This window comes from Triturus cristatus, chromosome 2_2, assembly GCF_964204655.1.
Source record: "Triturus cristatus chromosome 2_2, aTriCri1.1, whole genome shotgun sequence".
Taxonomy (NCBI): Eukaryota; Metazoa; Chordata; class Amphibia; order Caudata; family Salamandridae; genus Triturus; species Triturus cristatus.
The window spans coordinates 256,641,154-256,662,368 of record NC_140582.1 but is presented as its reverse complement, the minus strand read 5'-3'; the positions used below and the strand labels follow the sequence as shown (position 1 = coordinate 256,662,368).

The window sequence follows — 21,215 nt, the reverse complement described above, 5'->3', positions numbered from 1 at the left end:
CACTTTAAAAACGTCATTTAGCTTTCCATGCCACAGTTGTATTTCCGCACTTTATACTGTGGCCTTATAGGAAAGCTAAATGGGCCAATCAGGTTTTAAACCAAGTTTGACAAGTTTTAGCTGTCAGAGTACATACACTGGGCACTGTATAGCAGAGTCCCAGTGTTAGAGTTCTAGATTACCATCAGGGAAAAAAATTAATAACTGGGGCTGCCCAGCCAAAAAGAAGTAACTTCCCAACACTCTTTATTTCAGTGAGGCTTCCCCATTCTGAAACCATGTCCTTTGCATTCGATACCACAGAAGTGCCAGAAGTGTTGGCGTGAGTGCCAGAAGCTGTTAAGTCTTTGGCTATTATAGTTGTAGAATATAATGGACTTGCACAACGCATGGCTTTGTTGCAGATGCAAAGGTTCTTATCTCTGCATGACTTTGCAATGGGAAGACAGCGAAAATGTTTAAGAAGTTGTGAAAAGGGAACGCAATGAGGGAGATCTAAAAATAAAATGTTTTACTGCCAATCTTTGAACGAGTTGTAGTTTCTGCAGCTGGTCTACAGTGAGAGTAAGAGTGGGGTGTCGGTGTCGATGTTCAAGCCCACAGCTGTGTGAATGACCATAAATTGAGAATATGTAGGAAGATGAGATAGTATTTTCCTCGAACGTCTGAGGTGAATGAAACAGAAAGAAGTGAGCTAAGCAATTTGAGAAGAACAGTCCAGCTTGTCGTCAAAAATAAAAACAAAGTCGTAGCCACAGGACTGGGATAAGGACCTACTGGTGATGGCCACCAGTTTTGGGACCAAAATAAGCAGGCACCCCCTATAATTAGAACCAGTGTCCTATCGGAGATAAGCTTCAGGAAATTTCTGCTCATCCAAGAAGATGCAGCAGAGACACCTGAGCGAACATCAGTCTGAGCTGACTGTGAGTTCCTATCCAGTCGAAGAATAATCCAGGATCTAGATTAAAATATATGATATGCTTTGCTGGTGGGGCAAATAATAGCACTTGGTTTTAAGAGCCTTGGAGTACACCTCTGTCATGCTTTCAAAATGCAGATGAGTAAGGGGGATGGGAACTTCCTGGACACATCCTCATAGAAGTTAGCCAGTCCAGCCTCTCTGGCGCCAGCATCCTTCAGTCTATATAGCAAGACCAAGTGAGACGGCTCCGCCCCTTTTTGTACCATCCACAGCTTATTCATGGCTGCTATAAAAACTACTTTAGTTCCATGATGAGCATGGAATCTAGGCTGTGCATCAGCAAAAAGAGAATTTGTGTCTATAAAAGCAACCAGTTGTTTCTCAACATCTTTTTCTGCTTGTTTTACCGCACAAGGGAAATGTGTCGGAAATTAACAGGGACAGAGGGGTCTGCAGTAGGTTTCCTTAGTAGAGGGGACTTGATGGCTTGCTTCCAGCAGGAAGGAACTGTCCCAATTGGAAAGGAAGCATTAATGATGGAAGCGGGAATGTTAGCAATAGTGTGGATGTGCATATTTGCTAGTTCTGGACTTAAACACTTCGAGAATAGCATTACCTTATTTTCCGTTCCTCTAATGATGTGCCGTCATTCATTTCTACTTTGGTCCATTTGGGCCTTCAGGTTGACTAATCAGAGAAGATTGCCTTTGTGTGATTTAAGAGCCTTTGGCGACAGGAGCACCCATCAACCACCTCTTTTGAAATCTCAAGACCCCCTGGTGGGAAACTATACTGTTCTCAATGATCAAATGATCATGATCGGATGTAATAATGTTCCTTCTTCTAAACTTCTAAAAATGTTGACTAAAGAAAAATGTTAGAACATCTCTGGGTTGGAATCTTTACTGTTTTATGGCTTGGAAATGTATTAGATGTTGCATTCTATTGGACTTTCCTGCATACAAATCATAAATGTGGACTTTGTCCTGCAATGATATCACAAAAGTGTGTCTACATTCTGTGTACAGTCCACCAAATGATGACCTCTAAAAGGAATGGTAAGGAAACAGGTTACAGTTTAAAATATAAAAAAATTACTCAAATGGCTATTATTTTTTTTTTTAGGTTGGTACAGGCAGTGCAATATTATTCCGTACAGTAAAGATGTTGATTTGGGGATATTTATCCAGGACTATAAATCTGATATTATTCCGGCTTTCCAGAAGGCGGGCCTTCCTCTCAAACACAAGTTTGGCAAGGTTAGTACTACAACTCCTGAATACGCTTGAGCTGAGTTTGCCATCCTTTCCACAGTCATAATTGAAATGAACGAGAAGATACTTGAACAAAGGGTCAAATTACTGTAAGCTTTCACCTGTGATAATACAAGCAAAACTGACGCTGTAGGAGTTGAAGTTCCGACCTGCAAGAAGAACTTATCTCAATTTGTTTCAGGAAGGGTCTCAAAAAAGCTGCATGAATAAGATTCGGTCCCACTCAGCATCACATAATACAGAAACACTGGTGTGACATCACATGATGGTATTACGCTGAAAATGAAGTCATTTGCTGATCAGAGAGACAATATTTAAGAATTAGGTTAGCTCCCACTCCAGCTTCACATCGTCCATTGCCTTCAGGAAGACCAATACTGCGTCGGAACCTGCATAGAATTATATGAGCCTACGACAAATTAATGCTGAACTGATTAGTAACTATACAGTAGAATTTAAGTGTCTCCGTTGGACCACAGTTCCATGTTGATAATATGTATGCACTTACTCGTACTTGCCTTGTATTGAAGAAGCTAGAATGTTTATGAACATGACTTTGGGTGCAAATATTAGCTATGGGCTATTTTATTGACTTTGGTTATTTTAAGATTAGACTTGACGAAACCTCCTCCACTGCCAGCCCCCACCCCAAAACCTCTATAATGTCCCAATATCTGTATGCTTAATGAGGCCAAAGGAAAGGATGATCCTAATTTCAGGCATTTGCTCTTGAAGCATGGCCTAAGAATAGTGCATGAATGTAGTGTCAGATAAACCTACTAATCTAACCTTGACCAAAGGCAATAACTCCACACTAATACTTGATTTTATCATCTCTTATTTATTTATTGAGCACTTGTCATGTGGATATATGAGCTAACTGTCTGTGCATGTTGTCCAACATGGCGTACCAATCAGCTAACTCCTAAAGTCCTGGATAGAGGCAACTATTTTCACACTATTCAAGAAAATAAATATGGTGATCCTGCATGTAATTAAACAATCACTTTGCTAGACTTTCATGTTCAAACGTATGACGAGCTTTCCCTCAACTGTGTGCAAGAGGAAGTCACTGAAGGAGCAAACTTTTTGCATGCAAAGAGGTGATTGTCCAGGATAGAGTGAGAAATGTCTAATGCTGTTCTTGATCAAGGCAGGTCGATCCATTACAAATGGATTCCCTGATTTTGACACTTGTAGATCAAGTGGATTTAAATCCAATGTATAGGGGCCTGCTTTGGGGTTTCGTTTCTTGAGAGCTCAACCCGAGTGGGCTGTTAATTCTGGTGGGGGAGAGAACAGCAGTTACCACCCCCTTTTGGAATTATACATTGTGTTGTTTTTACCTCCTGGACATCCCAGCTACTGAAAGCAGCAGAAATCTCTTAAGCGAAACATCGGAGAAACATGCAATAGTCATCAGACACAATTCCTGTATGTTAATCCCATAAATAACATAACCTTTAGTATTTCTAGCCTGTCGGCTTACCAAAGTTCTCTGCAATTGGTAACTCTGGGGGGTTTATGACAACACTGAGTTCTTCTGTTAATTTGTTCACACTCTGCTTTAGTAAAACCAACCCCAAGATAATTTTTCCAGTGTTATGACATTACTGAGCTGCTCATATATGGATATCTCTTTGGTATCTGAAATGCAACTTCATATGCAGATTAGTGCATACCCCTAATGATTCCTTTTGCAAAGCTTCACATTGGACATACTTGTAAAAATTATTCCTAAAGAGGAGACCACAATCTCCAATTTCTGTAAACAATTTCAACACCCCCAGTCCCTCATTGCTGGAATACTTCTCTTATTCTAATAATTTCCCATTCCGTAATGGAGTGAGTAAGATTTCTTGTAAAATTCTGATTCCTCCATGGTGGTGGGCACTCAAGATCTGCAATAGAGTAAAGTTTCAGGAGCAACAGGTGATAGTTGTGCCACACTACTTGAAGCATATAAAATGTAACTTTCCTCTTTTGCAATACACTGCTAAGTGTGTGATTAAAATGAAACCGGAATGTCTTCTACCAGCTCTGAGAGAATTACTTTAGTGAACTCCTTAATTATCTTTGGGATAACCATCCTCTGAAATGCAAGTTAGTAACTTTTAAACTTAGGATGGGCCCACTCCCTCTTTTCTGCCTCTTCTACAGAAAGCATTATCTGTCTGTTTGATACCTATTATTTCTTGAACATTACATATAGTAGAGTGAGTTTTAGCTAATTCCATTGCTTATGATTGGATGGCTTTGTTGTCTTTCTCACTTTCCTCTTCCTGATTTGAGGACTTTCCTCTTGTCACAACATCTTTCAGAAGGCCACGGGGCAAGCTGGAGATACTGGGTCCAATCGTGCTGTTTGAGGCCTTTTACTCCACATGTCCCAGGGCCCGGCCTACTAAGGGCACTGAGCACCTGGCCCACGTACCCCTACGCCATAGCGCTCCTCCAATCTGGTGGTAAGTCTTTTTCTCTGTTGGAGGGTATCGGATGGTCCCGTACTCAAGACAGGTGAAACTTGATTCCAACTCTGCAGGCACATCCTGCTATGCCCATATGACTGCATGCTGTCTTAGGGCGCAAGCCCCTCTTTCTGCACTGTGGCCCCTCCTGACATACAGGGGTCTTCACAGCACACACAGGATGATGGACCTTACTGTTCTCCGTGATCTCCTCCTTGCATACAGGGATCCCTTAGCAGCATCGATAAGGCGACATCCTTTTTGGGTCCCAGCACTACCAAGAGCAGCTGCTCTCCCTTCACAACAGTAGGCTACAAGAGTCTCTCAGCAACTGACCCCTCCTGGCATCATGGAGTTTGTGCGATGCACGCAGGCAGATGACCCAATTAGTGTGGTGGTCCAGTCCTCTCCACTGCCTCCACCTGGAATTTGGGTCTCGCACAGCACACACAAGCAGATGATTCAATCAGCACGCTCTTCTCAACTGACCAGAATCTCACACTTCACCCCCAGATCCTATCAGTAGGATCCTCACTAGACCTCACTCCCTCCAGGCAATCTTTCTCTCCTCACAGGGCTCATTGGTCTGAGGTCAGTCAGAGGCTGATGCTCCCAGTGAGTGTTCTTGATTCTCCTGGGTGATGTCCTCTAACCCAGCATGGGAGACTAGCAAACCCTTATTCCCTAGTCCTGGTCACAACAGACAGAACTCATGCTGAGCTACTCCACGCTGGTGTATAGCTTCAGTGTTCAAATGTGGCAGCCCTAAGCTTCCCTTTTTATCATCCATTCCTAGACAATCTTGTGATTTAGTGTCTGTCTTTGAAGTTCATGTTCTGGGGGTTGTCCACTTTGAAGTTCTCACTCCTTTATTGTGTTCTTCCTCCAGAGAGCAGTCTGTCACAGAAGAACAGTCTCCATTCTTGATCTCCACAAAAACATGCCAGTCACAATGTTGAAAAAGATCTTTCTGGCCTGTTTATGCATGATGTTGGCAGCATCAAACAAGAAAATGGAAGTGTTTGTATGTGTACAGTGGTGTTGGGTCCAGGTATGAAACCATGCTGATGTATACATACAAATGTTTCAATAACAGGCCATGGGAGTAAAGTCCCTGAACATTGTGTTTATCTTCAGCAACAGGAATTGTCTTCTCTGAGTGGAGATAGCACAGCTGGCATACCGGAGAAAGCAGAAGTCCTGTTGTGTCTAGCAGCGAAAGCAGAAGTTCTGTTGCGTCTAGTAGGACTGAATATTGGGGGAGATGGACTGTCCCGACACCTCAGGCTCACGAGATGTATGCAGACTCTTCATTAGACATTACTCTATGTGAAGAACCTTATCTTTCTTAACCTACAGGAGTGATCAATGCCTTTTTTAACAACTTTTTCCAGAAAAGTGGCCATTTTCACATCAATATATTGGGTGCCATTATTGTCCAAGAATGGACGAAGACATTCTGCTCCCGGGCGCTTCTGACTTTCTTCTTTAATGGTTGACGGATCCTATCTAGACATATCTTGCCACCTTCACTGCTGGAGCCAGTCCTGAAAAATGGGTGTGGACGATATTCTCTGCTTTGAACATTTCCTCGTCCTACCTTTCTAACACCCCAGTTAGTCACTGGGGTGTCTACTCCTCTGAATAACTTCTCACTCTGGATAGATGCCATAGCTTGTCTAGGTACTAACCCTGGCCAAAGAAACCTATGTTGCCCCTTCTGTGTCAAAAGAATCACCCACAGAAGGGAGGGATATGAGGACCCCAGGGTACCCAGAGCACCTGAGTAGTCCACCTCCTGCCAGAGAGATCTAAACTCAAGCCATGTGATTTATTTTTATTTTTTATTTTTTCTTCCCATTAGTGCTTTCTCGTGCCTCTTGTATGCATCATTACGGTGAGGGGTCTCACTTTTTCTTGTCCTTACTGATGTTCCCGGAGTACTCTCCCACCTGCAGAGCTGCTGACGAGGTGAAAAGGCTCAGTTTAAGGGGGCACCTATTGCAGTAATTGCTTCTCAGTGGTTTGAGCACTTGGGTACTGCCTTCTGCAATGATGTATCCAACACGTCTGACAGACCATGCCAAAGGTGGGGTGTTCCTAGCCATCTACCTCATCAACCCACACCTCTCCATTGCATCCAGTCATCTACTGTCTGAGAGTAAAAAAACACACAGACATAACCTCATGAGCTTCAGGGAATGGGAGTAGGCACAGAAATGTGTTTTTCTTTCACAGAGGTTCTCTCTCAGCGTTCATCCTAGCATCCGGCTTCTACTGCGTTCCTATCAGCCAGTGCTCAGAGGCCATGGCACAGGTCTTAAGTGTGCCCTGTTCTGTGTCCACAGCCATGTTTGCAGAGGGCAGAAGACCGCCTGCGATCAGAGACCGGCCCGCTCGGGGTGTCTTCTTATTACTAAGGAGTCTGTTGGAAAATACATGCAGATTGAGCATGGAAAGCACACCCAGGTAGGAAGTCCCACAGCATCACTCAATCTGCGGAAGCAAGCTTATGACATTAGGTTCATACCACGACACAACCCTCATATGTTGTGAAAAAAACAAGCGCTTCTCTGGCTGCTGAGCAGCAAAGAAAGAGGAAGAGCCTAATCTTCTCATAGCTTTTTGGGGGATTACATGGAGGAGACCGATTGGTTGACCTTCGGAGGTTTACTCTGCTTTTAATTTAGCTTACTTGGGATTTTGGCACAACTGCTGTGTTAGTAAATAAAGAGGTTAATGCATAATCACAGCTCCTGTGCTCTCCCATAGAGTCAGGCAGAATACACAACATTGCATGCAACAGAATGATGACGGTATGGGAAAACTGAACACCAATGAAAAGTCTTTTTCCTCTGTGTTGGACTTGGCCCTTTTCCCCCGAAATTTTTCACTTTTCTGGGAAATCACATAATGTGTAAATGCATAGATTGAATGCTGTGCGATAATGTACGCAGACTGAGTTTCCCCATTTTAAACATGTAACTTAAAATGGATGCCATAGCTGTGTGGTTGTGCCGTCCGACTGAGCTGGGTTAACAGTCTAGTCGTTATTTCCCAGCAACCCCAGCTTTTGGAGGGAAGCCTGGCACCCAGGGTGCTCTACCCCTCCCCCTAGGCCAGTTAGAGCCAGTCTCCCCAGACGCTTCTAGAAGCTTCTGGCACTGTATGGAAGGTGGGGTGAGGGGCGTATAAAGGGCGGAGCTGGGCTGCCATGTGCTCAGTCAGAGGGTGGACCTGAGCGAGAGGGGACCTGCTGCCAGGGGTTACCGCCACATGGGCCTGTGTGCTGGGCCCGGAGCCTATCTACCCCCTCTACTGTCCCCAGGGCGAGGGAAAGCTTTAGTTGGGGCAACGCAGACCGGGAGAGACCTACGCAGGAGTTTTAGGCGGTAGGGCTTAGTCAGGAACCTATGCCGCTGAAAGTGACAGGGCTTAGGTGCTGCCTTTTAAGTGAGTGAGGGATCCTGAACTAACCCACTGATCTGGCCCCGCGAGAGGAGAACCCAGGGACGACGGGCAGAGACTAATTAGTCTGCCTTCAGCCACCAACTCAACTTCCCCCCCTTAAGAAACCCTCAACCCAGGGCGCAGGAACCAGCAAGCGCCTCGGGGGACCCTGACTGCAGTCCCTGCGGAGAGAGAGCGCTATTTACAAGCTGCCTGTGGAAGGAGAGCGCTATATCCGGTGAGCGCTACAATCCTAAGTGACTGTGCCCTGCTGGTGAGTGTGGGAATCCCAGCTGCCTGCTACTTTGCGCCTGGGAAGCGCTATATCCACGGCCCCCACAGCGTTGGGAGGAGAGGAGAACTGGTTTATCTGAAATCCCCGCGTGGGGGGATTCCTCCCTGCCTGCGTGAGGCCGGAGCGGGTGCCTACCCCGCATTTGTGGCGCCGCCGCATATTTACAACATCGGGAGCCCACCCCGTGTGTGTGCCGCCACGCGGTGTTTTTATTCATCCCAGCGGGAGCCCACCCCGGGGTTATGATGCCGATTCCCCGGGAGCCTACCCCGCAGTGGCACTCCACGTGAAAACGGGAGCCTACCCCGTATTGCCCCCGCAAAAAGAAACTGCCGAAAATCCCTGCCGCGACCCGAGGTGTCGTTGAGGGCCGCCGCGCTGCCTGCGGCGACCCGGAAGGACTGATGATCGCCGGGGGGGCGGGGGGGGGGGGGTGGAGCCGAAGCAGGAAGGGGTTGCCTGGTCGAGCGGGGCTCCCGGGAGTGAAGGAGAGCCCGCGGAAGAAGTCCCGGGTCCCTGGAGGGGGCTCGGGTGAAGGACGGGAGGTCCGGAGGTGTGCTACGGAGGGCAGGGCTCCCATGGTGCAAGGGAGAGCCCCGCGTGTTCCCCCCGTGCTGGCTGTCGTGGAGAGGGAAGCCGGCCGAAGAGGTCCGGAAAGAGCAGGGGACAGTCAAGGCACACCTCGGTGCCTGTCCCCGGCCAGAAGTGTGCCGGTGAGTGCTGCCCGGATAGAGGATGGAGAAGCCGCCCCCACCGACGTCTGCAGCCTCACGGAGTCTGCCTCGAAGTTCTGAGGGGGCCCGGGTGAAGCCAGAAGAGGCGGAGGACACCTACCCGATCCCCGGTGAGTGGGGGCCTGTCAAAGGAGGAGGTGGGGGGCAGCAGGGCACAGTGTCAGTGCCCGCCCCCGTTGGGCCTTCCCCGAAGACACCGGGAGTGTCTGTGCCAGCGCGGTTTCCTCAGCTGCCCCGACTGGCAGTGGGCAGCTGCAACGCGCCACCGGCATTGCTCAGGAGCCCGTGAGACTCCCCTACAGGCGGGGCCAAAGGGCCCCAGGGGCTACTCAGCGACGCCGCAGTGGCGGGTCGCTGCGTCGATTAAGGCATCTTTGAGCCCCAGTGTTGTCTTGGGGGGGGGGGGCCTCCCCCCGTGACTGTACTGTCGGGGACCACCAACTCGCTGGGGAGTGCCGTTCTTCACCGGAATGTGGTGCCCATGATTGATGTCCCTGTCGATGGGGTTATATTGAGGCCTAAGGACCCTATCCCTGTGTTTATGATGCGACGGGGTTCTTTTCCCTAGAGCCACAGCGTTGGTATTTTGCCTTGGGGACTTATGCTGTTAGTGTTCTGCCACAGGAACTCTGCCTAAATTTTTGTGTCCACAGGTTTAGGCTCGTGGGTAATGTCCGGCTGGTATGCCATGTTGAACGCTGTACTGAATTGCATATTTGAAGTGCTATGTTAAGATGCCATATGTGCACCGCGATTGATCGACTATGTGCAGCGCTATGTTCATATGTCATGGGTTTAAGCACTATTGATTTGCTATGTGCAGCGCTATGTTTAGATGCCAGGTTTTGATGTGTCAATTAACTGCCTACCTTAATTTCGGCCTCAGGGGTCACTCACGTTGGTGATGCATAGAGGAATGCCATGATGATTTTATTACAGGTGTCCCAGACTATTGCTTAATGTTATGCCATGATGATTTTCTTGCAGGTTTGAGGCTGATGGACTTATTTTTATTGTCTTCTATGTCGCAATGATTCCGGCAGGGGCCCGATTGGCCCTGCCCTGTATATAATTCCCCCCTGTACCTTCTGACCCAGCGCCAGTTGGCGCCGTGTAGAGATTACCAAACATACTGTGTTTTAACAATACAAAAGTTATTTTCACACAAACTTGTGTAGCGTCTCTTTTTGTAGTGTGCCTTGTGTGTCGCCTGTGTGTACTGCGTGGATGCTTTGCACATTTCCTCCAGAGTTTGGCCCACCCGCTCTGCACCACGCTACCCGTTTCCAACACTCTGCAAGACTTGAATTGTTCGGGGCTCTCCCAGTGCAGTACTTCTGAGAAAGTGCTATTTGTTACTGGTGCTTATGTGGGGGCAGGAACTCTCCTGAACTGTAAAGGAGTATAGCTAACTGCCCTTGCTAAAGTTATTAAGGTGGGCTTGTCAGATTTGGTACCTTGGCTGGTGTATGATGAGAAAACCTTGTTCTCTCAGAAGCTTGATTTTTTTTGGGGGGGGGGGGGGGGGGGCGGACAGACCAGTGAACAAAAAGAAAGATGGTGTGAATAAACATTTGTCCCAGACAGTATAATGGAGACACCATGCTTTTCGAGGTGGCAGGAGATTCTTAGGGTGAAAGTCTCCAAACCCCACATTCATTGACGTGTTCTCTTATAGTAGGTTCTCTCTGTTATATACCTAATTCTTCCTGGGTCAGCTCCCCTTAGCAGGCCAGATGATGCGCATGTAGCAAGACATGGTTAAGTGATCGACTGCCCTTGCATTTGTAGGAGGGTCAGTAGACACATTCAGCATGCAGCTTCAGGCGTTGGAAACTTATGCTGAGTCCGTTTGAATCCATGGAAAATGCTGGTAGTAAATGTTACCACTTTGTATTTTTAAGCACACAATTTGTTTCTTCTAAGTAAAGCACGTAAATACCAATTTGTTGGGTGTTCTAGTGCTTTTTTGAATTCTTGCTTTTCACTCTGGTAGTCGTGAGAAGGGTAGATGTTTCATAGTTGTTTTTCAGTGTATTTCTTCCTTTGTATTAAGTGTCTTTTTAATGCATTTGCACTGTTGCTTTATTAGTTAAATTGGTTACTTTAAAGTAATACACAGTGCATGTGACTGTTATTAATCGTACTTTCGTAGAAAATGTTATTTTTATGACAATTTATTGGTTACACCTACAGGTAGAGGACAGCTTGGAACTCTCGTTTCAGGGAGCAGACGATGTGAAACTGGATATTTTTTTCTTCTATGAAGAAGTGGACCACGTATGGAATGGAGGCACCCAGGCCAAAAGTGGCAAAAAATTTAAGTGAGTGCAACATTTATAGTACTTCATGAGAGAGATATAATCATGTTGATGGCCTATTTTCCTCCACAATCCAATTTTATTGTAGTTTCCTGTACTAGTTTTAGGATGACGGGTAATGTGTATTATTTCCCACTAATTTGTTTTGCAGCATAGATTTTCTGTGCCTTTGCTACCTGAAACGTGAATGTATCCACCTTGCGATGGGCCCTAGTATATGCATATCCACCTTATCACCCACTCAGTCTGCAATGCATGTGCTTCCCAGTGTCATTCAGCATGTATTTGGTCACAAATGTAGCCCTTTAATCCCTAGAACCAGCCCAGTTCTTAACTGGGGACTCAGGTTGTCTCCTGACATTGACTTTTCAATTTTTTCCTTCTATAACAATATGGCCAGTGATTACCATACGCCTTTGTCACTTTACGCATTCAGATATGGCCCACTGGTTGAGCCTTTACCTTTTTAGAGCTGGCCTGGAGACAGCTCTATCTCGCCAGTCTCAATTCATCAAAAAAGTCAAATATAAAAAAAAGCAAATGTATACTCGTACATAGAATTTGGGTCAACCCTCTTCATCCATATACCTGGTCAATTGTCATTAACATTTTGCTCCCCCAACCTTTGTAAGTTCGTTTGTAAATATGGCCCATATAGACTTTTAGAACTTCTTGTTAAGCGCAAGTATGAACCAGCTTACCAAAACGAGCAGGAAAGACATTCTGTGATCAAGACACCACCCACAACTTGTCTGAAGATAATGTGTGTTGTGCAACGATCATCCCTAATCATTTCCGAGTGATTGCTAGAGCCCCTTCCCTCACAGATGGTCACACAAAAATCAATGTTAAATATTTAAAAAGTCTTTATTAGGAGTCAAAGCCTAGGTCTAGTGCAGATTACATGAATTTGCGTTATTGCTGAAATATAAATAATGATGAAAAGGAAAAATGCAAAAGACAAAATTGGAAAAATTGGCAATTGAGATTCATGATGTTGAATCCATGATTGAATCGGGTTTTTTTTAATGGTATCATGGAATCCCTTCATCCCTAGGCACTACATAATATATGTATCTTTACAAGAAGTCCCTTAGAACAAGTTTACAAGATGGCTTTTTAACAGCCATGCTTGTCACTCATTTCTAGTTATGTTCTCAGTCAGCAGTCTTGCTGTAGGAAGCAAGACAATGTCTGTCACTCGTGCTCTTGGGAATAAGACAGATCACTCCAACAGCTTTGGTGCATGACCTTTATGCAAGTGTCTGCAACCTCGATGTCTCTTGGAAATCTGAAGATCCTTTCTCCCCAAAATACCCGTTTATCAGACTTGCATATTGTTCTCAAAGTTATTATTCCAAGCATTTGCAATGCGATTGTTCTCGCATTTACGCGAGTTTAAGCTATTGGCATTGTAAATGACAATGCCTTTTATGTATGTTTTAAAAACAAAAATAAAAGGCATTGTTATTTGCAATGTCAATGGTTCAATCTTGGGTAAATGCGAGACCTATTGCATTGCAAATGCTTGTTATATAGAAATCTTTCAGTGTACAGTTATACAAACACACAAACTGGTCGAGTACACCTAATAATTTGGATATTCATCCTCTGCTCGGCGGCTGCCCCCATTTTCACTGGGTTCAGGTGACACGCAGTAGTAAATGATGGCCAGCAAGACACGTCATACATGTGTAGTTAGTTACACTACAGAGGTTTACGGGGCAGACTATTTTTCACATCTTTAAAATTCATTTATGCTGCTGGGGCATTAGCAGAGGCCCAGCGCTTTTCAAGTTTCGCTGACAACTTTTAAAAGGCGGTCTCAGGAGAGTCCCATCAGCCAGCACTCTTCCGCCCTGTGAGCTCGCAGCCCCAGAGCCGCTCACTGAGTCCTCGGGCCTTGAGTGCAGAAGACATTACCAGAGCTACCGCTCATCGGTGAACTCTCTTGGGTGGAGGGAAGAGAACCGGCACGTGTGCATGCCACACGGAAAACTCAAGACATGTCTCCAATGGACGCCTCTGCAGGGCCAGGAAACACCTGCAAATGTAATCATGTTTACGGAAGCGAAGAGGTTTTTTTTTTTTTTTTGCAATGTCAAAGTAAGGAAACTGCCTTTTCCTCTGTTTTTGTCATCTCTCTTAAGCCTGTAGAAAGACTGACCCTATTATTTAAATTTTTAGAAATCTGATTTTTAACATCCCTAGTATGCCTTTAGATTTAAAAGACTGCCCTTCATTCAAAACTCTAGAGGAAGTTGAATGTTGTGCGTAACTCGCTCTTGTCAAGTACCTAAAATGGCAGAATATTTAAGGGGTCGTGCACTCGCTGATCTGTTAAACACAGAAAGTCCCTCCCCGTTGGATTTTTTTCTAAAAAGGAAGCTGCCCCTCCAATGCTGGAATCCCTGGAGTAGGTGGTATCGTCACAAAACACTAACATTTCCTTGTCAGGATTTACACTGGAAAGGCAGTTTATACACAGAAGCCACAAGTCTGCGATGGAAACATCCAACTTCCTAAAAGAATTAACAGTACACGAGGCGAGCGTGTTTTTGGCCGAACTAGAGGCCATCATAGGAGACTGGAAACAAATTGGGTGGAGGGAGGAAAACCAGCGCGGTCGCGAAAGTCATAGCGCCAGTGCTGGGGAAATTAGTACAAGTAACCTGATACTGTAATGCAGCCTACCGTGCAGCTGGCACAGTGCGTACCGCTAATTACTGCGCTCGCTCCCAAGACACATGGGCTATGGGAGGGACCATTTAAAGATAAGGCGGGACATACCCACGCCTTTGGCCATTTGCGTGCTTTCTTTTGTGAAAGCCTTACGCAATGTCCAATCAACTGCGTGGGCGTAAAAAAAAACAACACGGGGAAAAGCTCTGGGAGTTGGGAGTGCTTACAATAAGCCTCCCATAGAGAAGCGCATGCACGCTGCGCTAGGCTCGACCTAAAAACGAGGTCTTGTGATTTGTGATGTAAAGGAAGAAAGCGAAATATGACTTTCTCTTACACATTTTGCTAAAACTACTTCGATTTGTACACCGTACTATAGGAATAGATAACATGAGCTGTTGAAGCACTATCAGCCAACATTAATGCATTACATTATATAAAGAATTAAACACAGCCTGTATTTATAAATGATTACGTATATATGAATAACTTCATAAATTAATGCCTTGAGCCTCTCAAAGCAATAAAAACGAAAAGCGCATGACACACCCCAGCTTCAGCTCAGGGTAGTGGATCAACCCATTCAGTCCATCTTTTCCACTTTGCGTGACAGCATTTAAGTACGTGACCCTCTGCCTTAAAAGACAGGCACTTCAATGCCAAGGGCTAGTGGGCCCATAACGTACTTTTCCAATGCTTTATTTATCCTTTTTAATTATTTTTAATTATTGTGTTTAAATTATTGCTTCAGATACCAATAATTGAAGGGCAATAGTTCCTTTCCTGTGTGCCAATGAGAGACTGTTTTCCTCTGCACATTATACTAAAAATGGTTTCTATTAATGTTTTTACGTACACCTCCTTGGTATGAAGCATTTATTTTGCTCTATTGAAACTTTTATGTGATGATTAATATTTTTTTTCCATTTGAATTTTTTTGTAGGAAACCTATGCTTACTACTTTTAGGTAGCTGCATTTTGCTTTTTATGTTTCTCTTTCTGGCATATGCTTGCAAAAAAAAAAAAAAAAAAACATTGCGCTAACTTGCTGAGCCAGACCTGTTGACTTTACAGGGCATGTTTATGTCTTGCCTGCAAACCGCTTTAATTGTCTGTTGTTTAAGACCTAGGGCCTGATTACGAGGTAGACCACTGGTTGGAGGCTTTCTGACCGACATGGTAGGTTTAAAGTCTGACCACTGTATAACCTTGACGGCGGTTGGAGTTTAAACCAGCTGGGGTATCCGACGCAGTTCGACGGGCTCAAGGAGTCCATAGGCATGTCAGATTGGCCTCATAATCCCTTAAGGATGGCGTTTCCGCCGTTGGGATTATGTCTGTTTCTGATTGCCTTTCCATGTCAGCCTTTTTGATGTGGAAAGGGTGTCAGAAAGTGACTTTGGGGACCCCTAGCAGGTTCCCCTTACCCCCTGGCCCTCCGCTTAGGCCCCTGGGGGGCAGGTGCCCCCTCTTAAAATCCCTGCACCTTGTGACAGGCCCGTGAGATGACTGCCACACGGTGCAGGAATTTTCACAATCTCCCATTTCTCAATGGGAGCTTGTGCTGCGGGCATCATATGCGGACGCATTGTAATTAGGTGTGCGGAATCGCTAACTGTGGTCAGGCAGTTCCCTCACCGAAACAGTGTTGGTCGGAGACAACTTCGACCGTCATCATAATTAGGCCCTAGAGTCGTCGGAACAATGTACGTGATTTGGCTCATGATTTTGCCCATAATTGGATGACGTTCTTTTCCATTGCAATTCACTCTTGTCCCTGGAGCATTTCTTCTTTACGTCACTTCTAACTGGATCATTTTTAGCCTTCCAATACTGATCTGAGGGAACTACTTATTTAATTCTCTGTCACCACCCTATAGGAGTGCATCGCTTTTGTCTCTCTTGAGTCCAGTTAATTCAGTTTGCCACCCTTACCCGTTACTCCACTCCTGCCTTGTTATTGTGTTAGCAGATTTTATTTTCTTCAGTTGTTTGTGAGGGCCCTGCAGTTGCATAATACTGTCTTGCCGATGCCTGTCACTTTCCACACTCACTTTATTTTTGTTAATGTTTTTATTTTTCTGGGAGCTGATAGCTGCACTCTACTTCCAGGACTCTCGTTTTTTTCTTTTAGTGATTACCGCACATTCTATAATTTAATTTTTAATTTAGTGTTTGAAATTGGCCATTGACCATCGTGAAATGGTACATTAAAATGCCAACATTGCTGCTAATGTGTCACTACACACGCACATGCATGGGTGGCCCTCTTGGAATCATTTTTCTTTCAGAAAAAGCATTCAATGATGTCCCACCTTTGTGTGTGCTTGCATGGTGATGCACCAGTGGGCTCTTGGAATTACCTTTTTTATGAAGGTAAAAACATTCGAAGATGAAGTGTCTGGATCTTGAATTTTAGTTTGATTATAGTACTTTGAAATGTCTATAAAGTACCTACATATGTAATTGTTTTTCCAAATCGGTGTTGTTTCTAATGTCCTGTTGTTAAATCAAAGAGTCAGGAGAAAGGAAAGACAACATTACCTGTCTAGTGTTGATTATTTTATTGAAAGTGTTGGCATTTGTTGGTTGTTATGATAAAGAGGGCTTTCGCCTCCTGCTGCTGCTTTTGGAATTTTTGATTGACATGAGAAATCTCATTAATATAATGATATGCATTGTACTTTGCAAAAGAATGAGTAGTTGTGTTATACACATTTTCCATATTTTTCTCACTTTTCAGTGACATTTCTCATAATTTTTATCATCTTTCTGTAGATACCTGTTTCCTAAATTTACGTTGTGCTGGACAGAATTCCTTGACATAAAGGTACGGGTACCCTGTGAAACACTTGGTTACATTGAAGCCAACTATGGCAAAAATTGGGACGTGCCTGTGAAGGAGTGGGACTGGAAAAGCTCTCCTCCGAATGTGATACCAAGTGGGATGTGGCATGTTGATGAATGGGATGACGTCATTCAGCTGTACTGAAAGTAACCAGACGAAGCAGATTTGGATTCAAAGACGGACTTGCCACATATTCCTCAGAATTTCAACAAGTTTTATTTTATTTTTTTGCCTTTGATTTTCTGGACAGAAACCCATGCGCTCATATTCTTCCATGTGTCTTAAAAATATATTGTTTGATGGAACTTAAGGCTACATAAATGATGCTGTTTCTCCTACTGCAACTAAGAGAAACGATGAATTCTAAATTGCAATGTGATTTCAGGGCATTATGGTAAACAGTATGCATTTCTTTGTTCATTGTTGCCACAGCAACGAGTCTGAGTGTTAGAATAAAATACAAATCAAATGGTTTAAGGGAAACCGGAATACTAGAAGTAACAGAAAATGGTTATCTCATTACCTGTAGATCGAGAAGTGCAAAGTAATCTGTGTGCTTTATGGCACAAATATTAGTTGTTTTTGTTTCATTCTCTCTTTGCTGAAACTGAAGCAAACATTGCCCAGGCTGATGTTAAGCTTATCAAACTTCGGGATTGCTGGCAGTCAAGACCTAACATTAGCGAAGTTTAAATTGTTTAACATGAAGCCTTAAATTAATCAATGTTTTACCATATCAGTACTTGCTACATATGGATATGTCATAGGTTTGAACGAATACTCTTCAGATGTGGAATAATCGTGAAAGCAGGCGGCAGGCCTCAGGATATCTTCCACCCCAGCACCCTAAAGCAAAGGTTGAGAGACCGTAGTATCTTTTGCTAGAGTGGCCATGAAGAACTAAAGGCAGGAGACCCCAAAACAATGTTCCTAAAATATAGATGGAAATATCTTCCATGTAGGAGTTCGTGACTACAGTGATGTAGATTTTTAGGGAAATACTGGGATAGTAGAAGAAAGAGCTATGTTAACATTTCTAGTTCTTTAGAGGGCAGCCTATGATGGTGGTGAATCTTACACAGCAACTGTGGCTTTGTGGTCCATGCACCATGATTAAAAAACACATGTAGTTAGGAAGCTCTGTTCTCTTACTATTTACTTTTTACTTGGAAAGTTTACATACTGGTTTGTTCTAAACCCCATTTTCAGCCAAATTTTCAGAAGGAAATTCCTTGTTTGATTACCATTAGCCTAGTGATCATGCAAATGACATGCACAAACTAAATAGAGAAACTTAATTGTCTCTCGCCTTTTGCTTCTTTTTTCCTCAAGAAAAAAGAAAGGTTAGTGATGATTTGCCATGGTTTCTTGAGATACTTTGTTCACACCCTTTCTTGAGCTGTTTGAAGTTATGAGATTTAATTTGTTCTTGCCGTCTATTATTATATTGTAACAGCCAGTGTTATCCAAAATTTGGCACTTGTCATCTACAGCTGGAATGTGATCCCATATCATTTTTAGAAAGCAGTCTGGATTGAGTGTGCCTCATTTCAGCTCCCACAAATTCTATAGGATTGAAACTTCCCCTTTTTATATTTGCATTGTTTTCTGTGAATGGTATATTTAATGTGTTATCTATTCGATTTTTATATCGTTTCCCCTAACAAATTACTTACAATGTCCCCAGCCTGCTGACTTGGAGTTATGTGAGATACCATTGTGAGATAGACTTATTTTCTGGAACCTTGCCACCATAGAAAAATCTATATGCAGCATTTGTGAATTATTTTTAAATTGCAGACCAATTTGCTCCTAAAACTCTTTCATCATGAAAATAATGGGGTTAAGTGAAGGCACATACTGAGAAGCAGAATGTAAAACCATGCCTGTCCACAAGGAAAAGGAAAGATGGCTTCTCAAAAAGTGGTGCCAATCCTGAGGCAAGTTGGTGAGGGTCGTGGCATCTGTTTCCAGCTCAACTGATGCTGGGTTCAGTCTGAACAGCTGCATTTGACAGATGACTTGCTGGGAGCAAAGAACACGATTGACTGGCTGGGAGCAAAGACTTGCTGGGAGCAAAGAGCTAGATTGGCACCTGGGATTGGAGACTGCAGGAAAAAAGAAGAAAACAACTGAAAACTGCAGATATCGGGAGGAAAAAAACCAAGCACGTTCATGTAAAGGACACGGTTTAATAGGATAACATTCTGAATACCCTCGAATAACTGTTATGTTCAGAAACACTGGATTACGTTTCTATATTAAGGAAAAACTTTATTTAGTTTGCAGTACTTGATTTTGGAGCATTTTTTGGTTTTTTTAGTGTTTGATCAATTATGTGCTAAGCTAGTTTTTAGCTTTTGACTAAGCAACTTCTGGTATTTATTGTGTTTGTGTGATTTCACGTGGGTGGCCGCCCTCTGTATGTGTTTGTAAAAATTATGGTTAGGTTAAATAGTGGGCCATTAAGTATTTTCATTTTGCCAATCTATCGACTTCTACTAAAGGGTAGTGGACATTTACAATAGTTTCCAGGACACCATCAGGTTTGCTCATGCATCAAAGATGTATTCTAATGGTAAAGTTTGTAGTGTCAGCACAGCTACTACTTTCAAGTTTTTTTTTAACATCACCATTAAAGTGCCACTTCCTGAAGACGGGAAAATAAATATGTATTGAAGAAAGAGTTATAACTAATGTCTTCTCTGGCAGAAGCACCTCCAACCACAACTTTCTGCATGCACTTAGTTGCATTGTTGCCTAAAGTGTTATTTCCCCAGTATTATAATTTCTAGAGCATTTTAGTTTTTTTGTTTTCATCAAAAACATCACTGGCCTTATTCTAAAATCTGCCTACGTGGCTTTTTTCCCCCGTACATGTAGCAACTAGATGAATGCTCGTTTATCCGCCAGTTGGGTTTAAAAGACAGAAAGGGCATGCTGAAGGAACAAAAACAGGACGGACAGTGACAGAAGAAGCGAAAATGAACATGTAAATTTAATGTGTTTGATTTTTATCATTGGCTAATTAAGTGTACGAATGTTAGCCTCACTAACGAGTGCACACTTATGATGGCATTGGGCATATTCCCGTGAAGCGAGCAAATGAGAAGGAATAGTTCAAGAGTAGGCAGAATAAGAAAAAAACTTTAACTTTTGTAGTCTATAACGGGTAGGAGACTGAGTTCAGTATCTTGAGGATGCACATAAGAATGGCAAAGGGCTCTTCTTGGGAGAAGCATGGGACTGCCACTGGGAGAGTCCGACTAAAAGTAAGCCGCTGAAATGAATTTCACCACCAGAACCAGTCGCGTCTGTGCAAGCCCAGAACGAAGCTATGCACCTTAGTCTGAGCGGAAGCATGCGGTCTACAATCCATACCTTGTGTCCAAATGCATGAGCTTAAGACTATTGAGCAGCAACCACCGCTTCAGATGTGTGAAGCTCACACATTGACCTATACATCCCCTGCGCATGAAAGGATAGCACAATATCATTTACAACAGACGTACAGCTCTCTTGCACCTCTGTGCTTTGTTCATTGGACCGCCACTGTTGGGAAAGTATATTGGCCAAAAGTTTAGGCTATAAACATTTAATCCCTTAAGAGATATCAAAGTCAGCAGTAAACTGATTTTGAAGCTCAATGTGTAATTGGGTAGCTTACGGTGGATGGGTGTTGTGTGCTTGAATGAGCTAATACATTACAGTATCAGTGGAGCCAACTGCTGCACTAAATTACGCTTTTTCATCAGTTTGCTAAGAATCACTTCACACTTTGTTTTCCCTAGCGAAGGTCGGTTGATTCAAAGACCAGGGCTTTGACTTCAAATGGGAGAGTGGGCATAGAATCAACCTAATACTGTGACAAAGGTTTTCTCACGTGCCATCAAATCATAACAATGTAATTCTTCGGATAGTTTTTCTCCCAAAACCAAAATACATTATTATTTGATGTAAACAAATAAAACACATTTTGTACAGTGTTTGCGTGCTGCTTTAATTAAAAAATTTGATGAGATGGGAATCACTGGAAACCATTACTCCTTGTACTGAAACAAATTGGTGCGAAATCCCTGGAAAAAGTAATGGAGCTATATATTTTGGCACTTTTGGGACTATACATATACTGCATGAGACAATGGATGAGCCCACTTCAGACATTGGTAGCTTAACTGTGAGTGGCTGCATTCGGTCCTTTCACAAGGAAAACACCCA

At 43.7% G+C, this 21,215-nt stretch overlaps 1 protein-coding gene across 2 annotated transcripts in view; it reads left to right on the top strand.

The window, feature by feature from the left end:
• The window catches only part of FKTN (fukutin), a 141,956-nt gene extending 120,973 nt beyond the window's left edge, over positions 1-20,983 (top strand). For both annotated transcript variants that reach the window (XM_085641299.1, XM_085641298.1), the window contains exons 8-10: positions 2,051-2,184; positions 11,343-11,470; positions 16,928-20,983. In XM_085641299.1, the coding sequence (XP_085497425.1) occupies positions 2,051-2,184; positions 11,343-11,470; positions 16,928-17,141 (476 nt within the window). In that variant the 3' untranslated portion in view covers positions 17,142-20,983. The remainder of the gene's footprint in view (positions 1-2,050; positions 2,185-11,342; positions 11,471-16,927) is intronic.
• Positions 20,984-21,215: the final 232 nt, after the last annotated feature.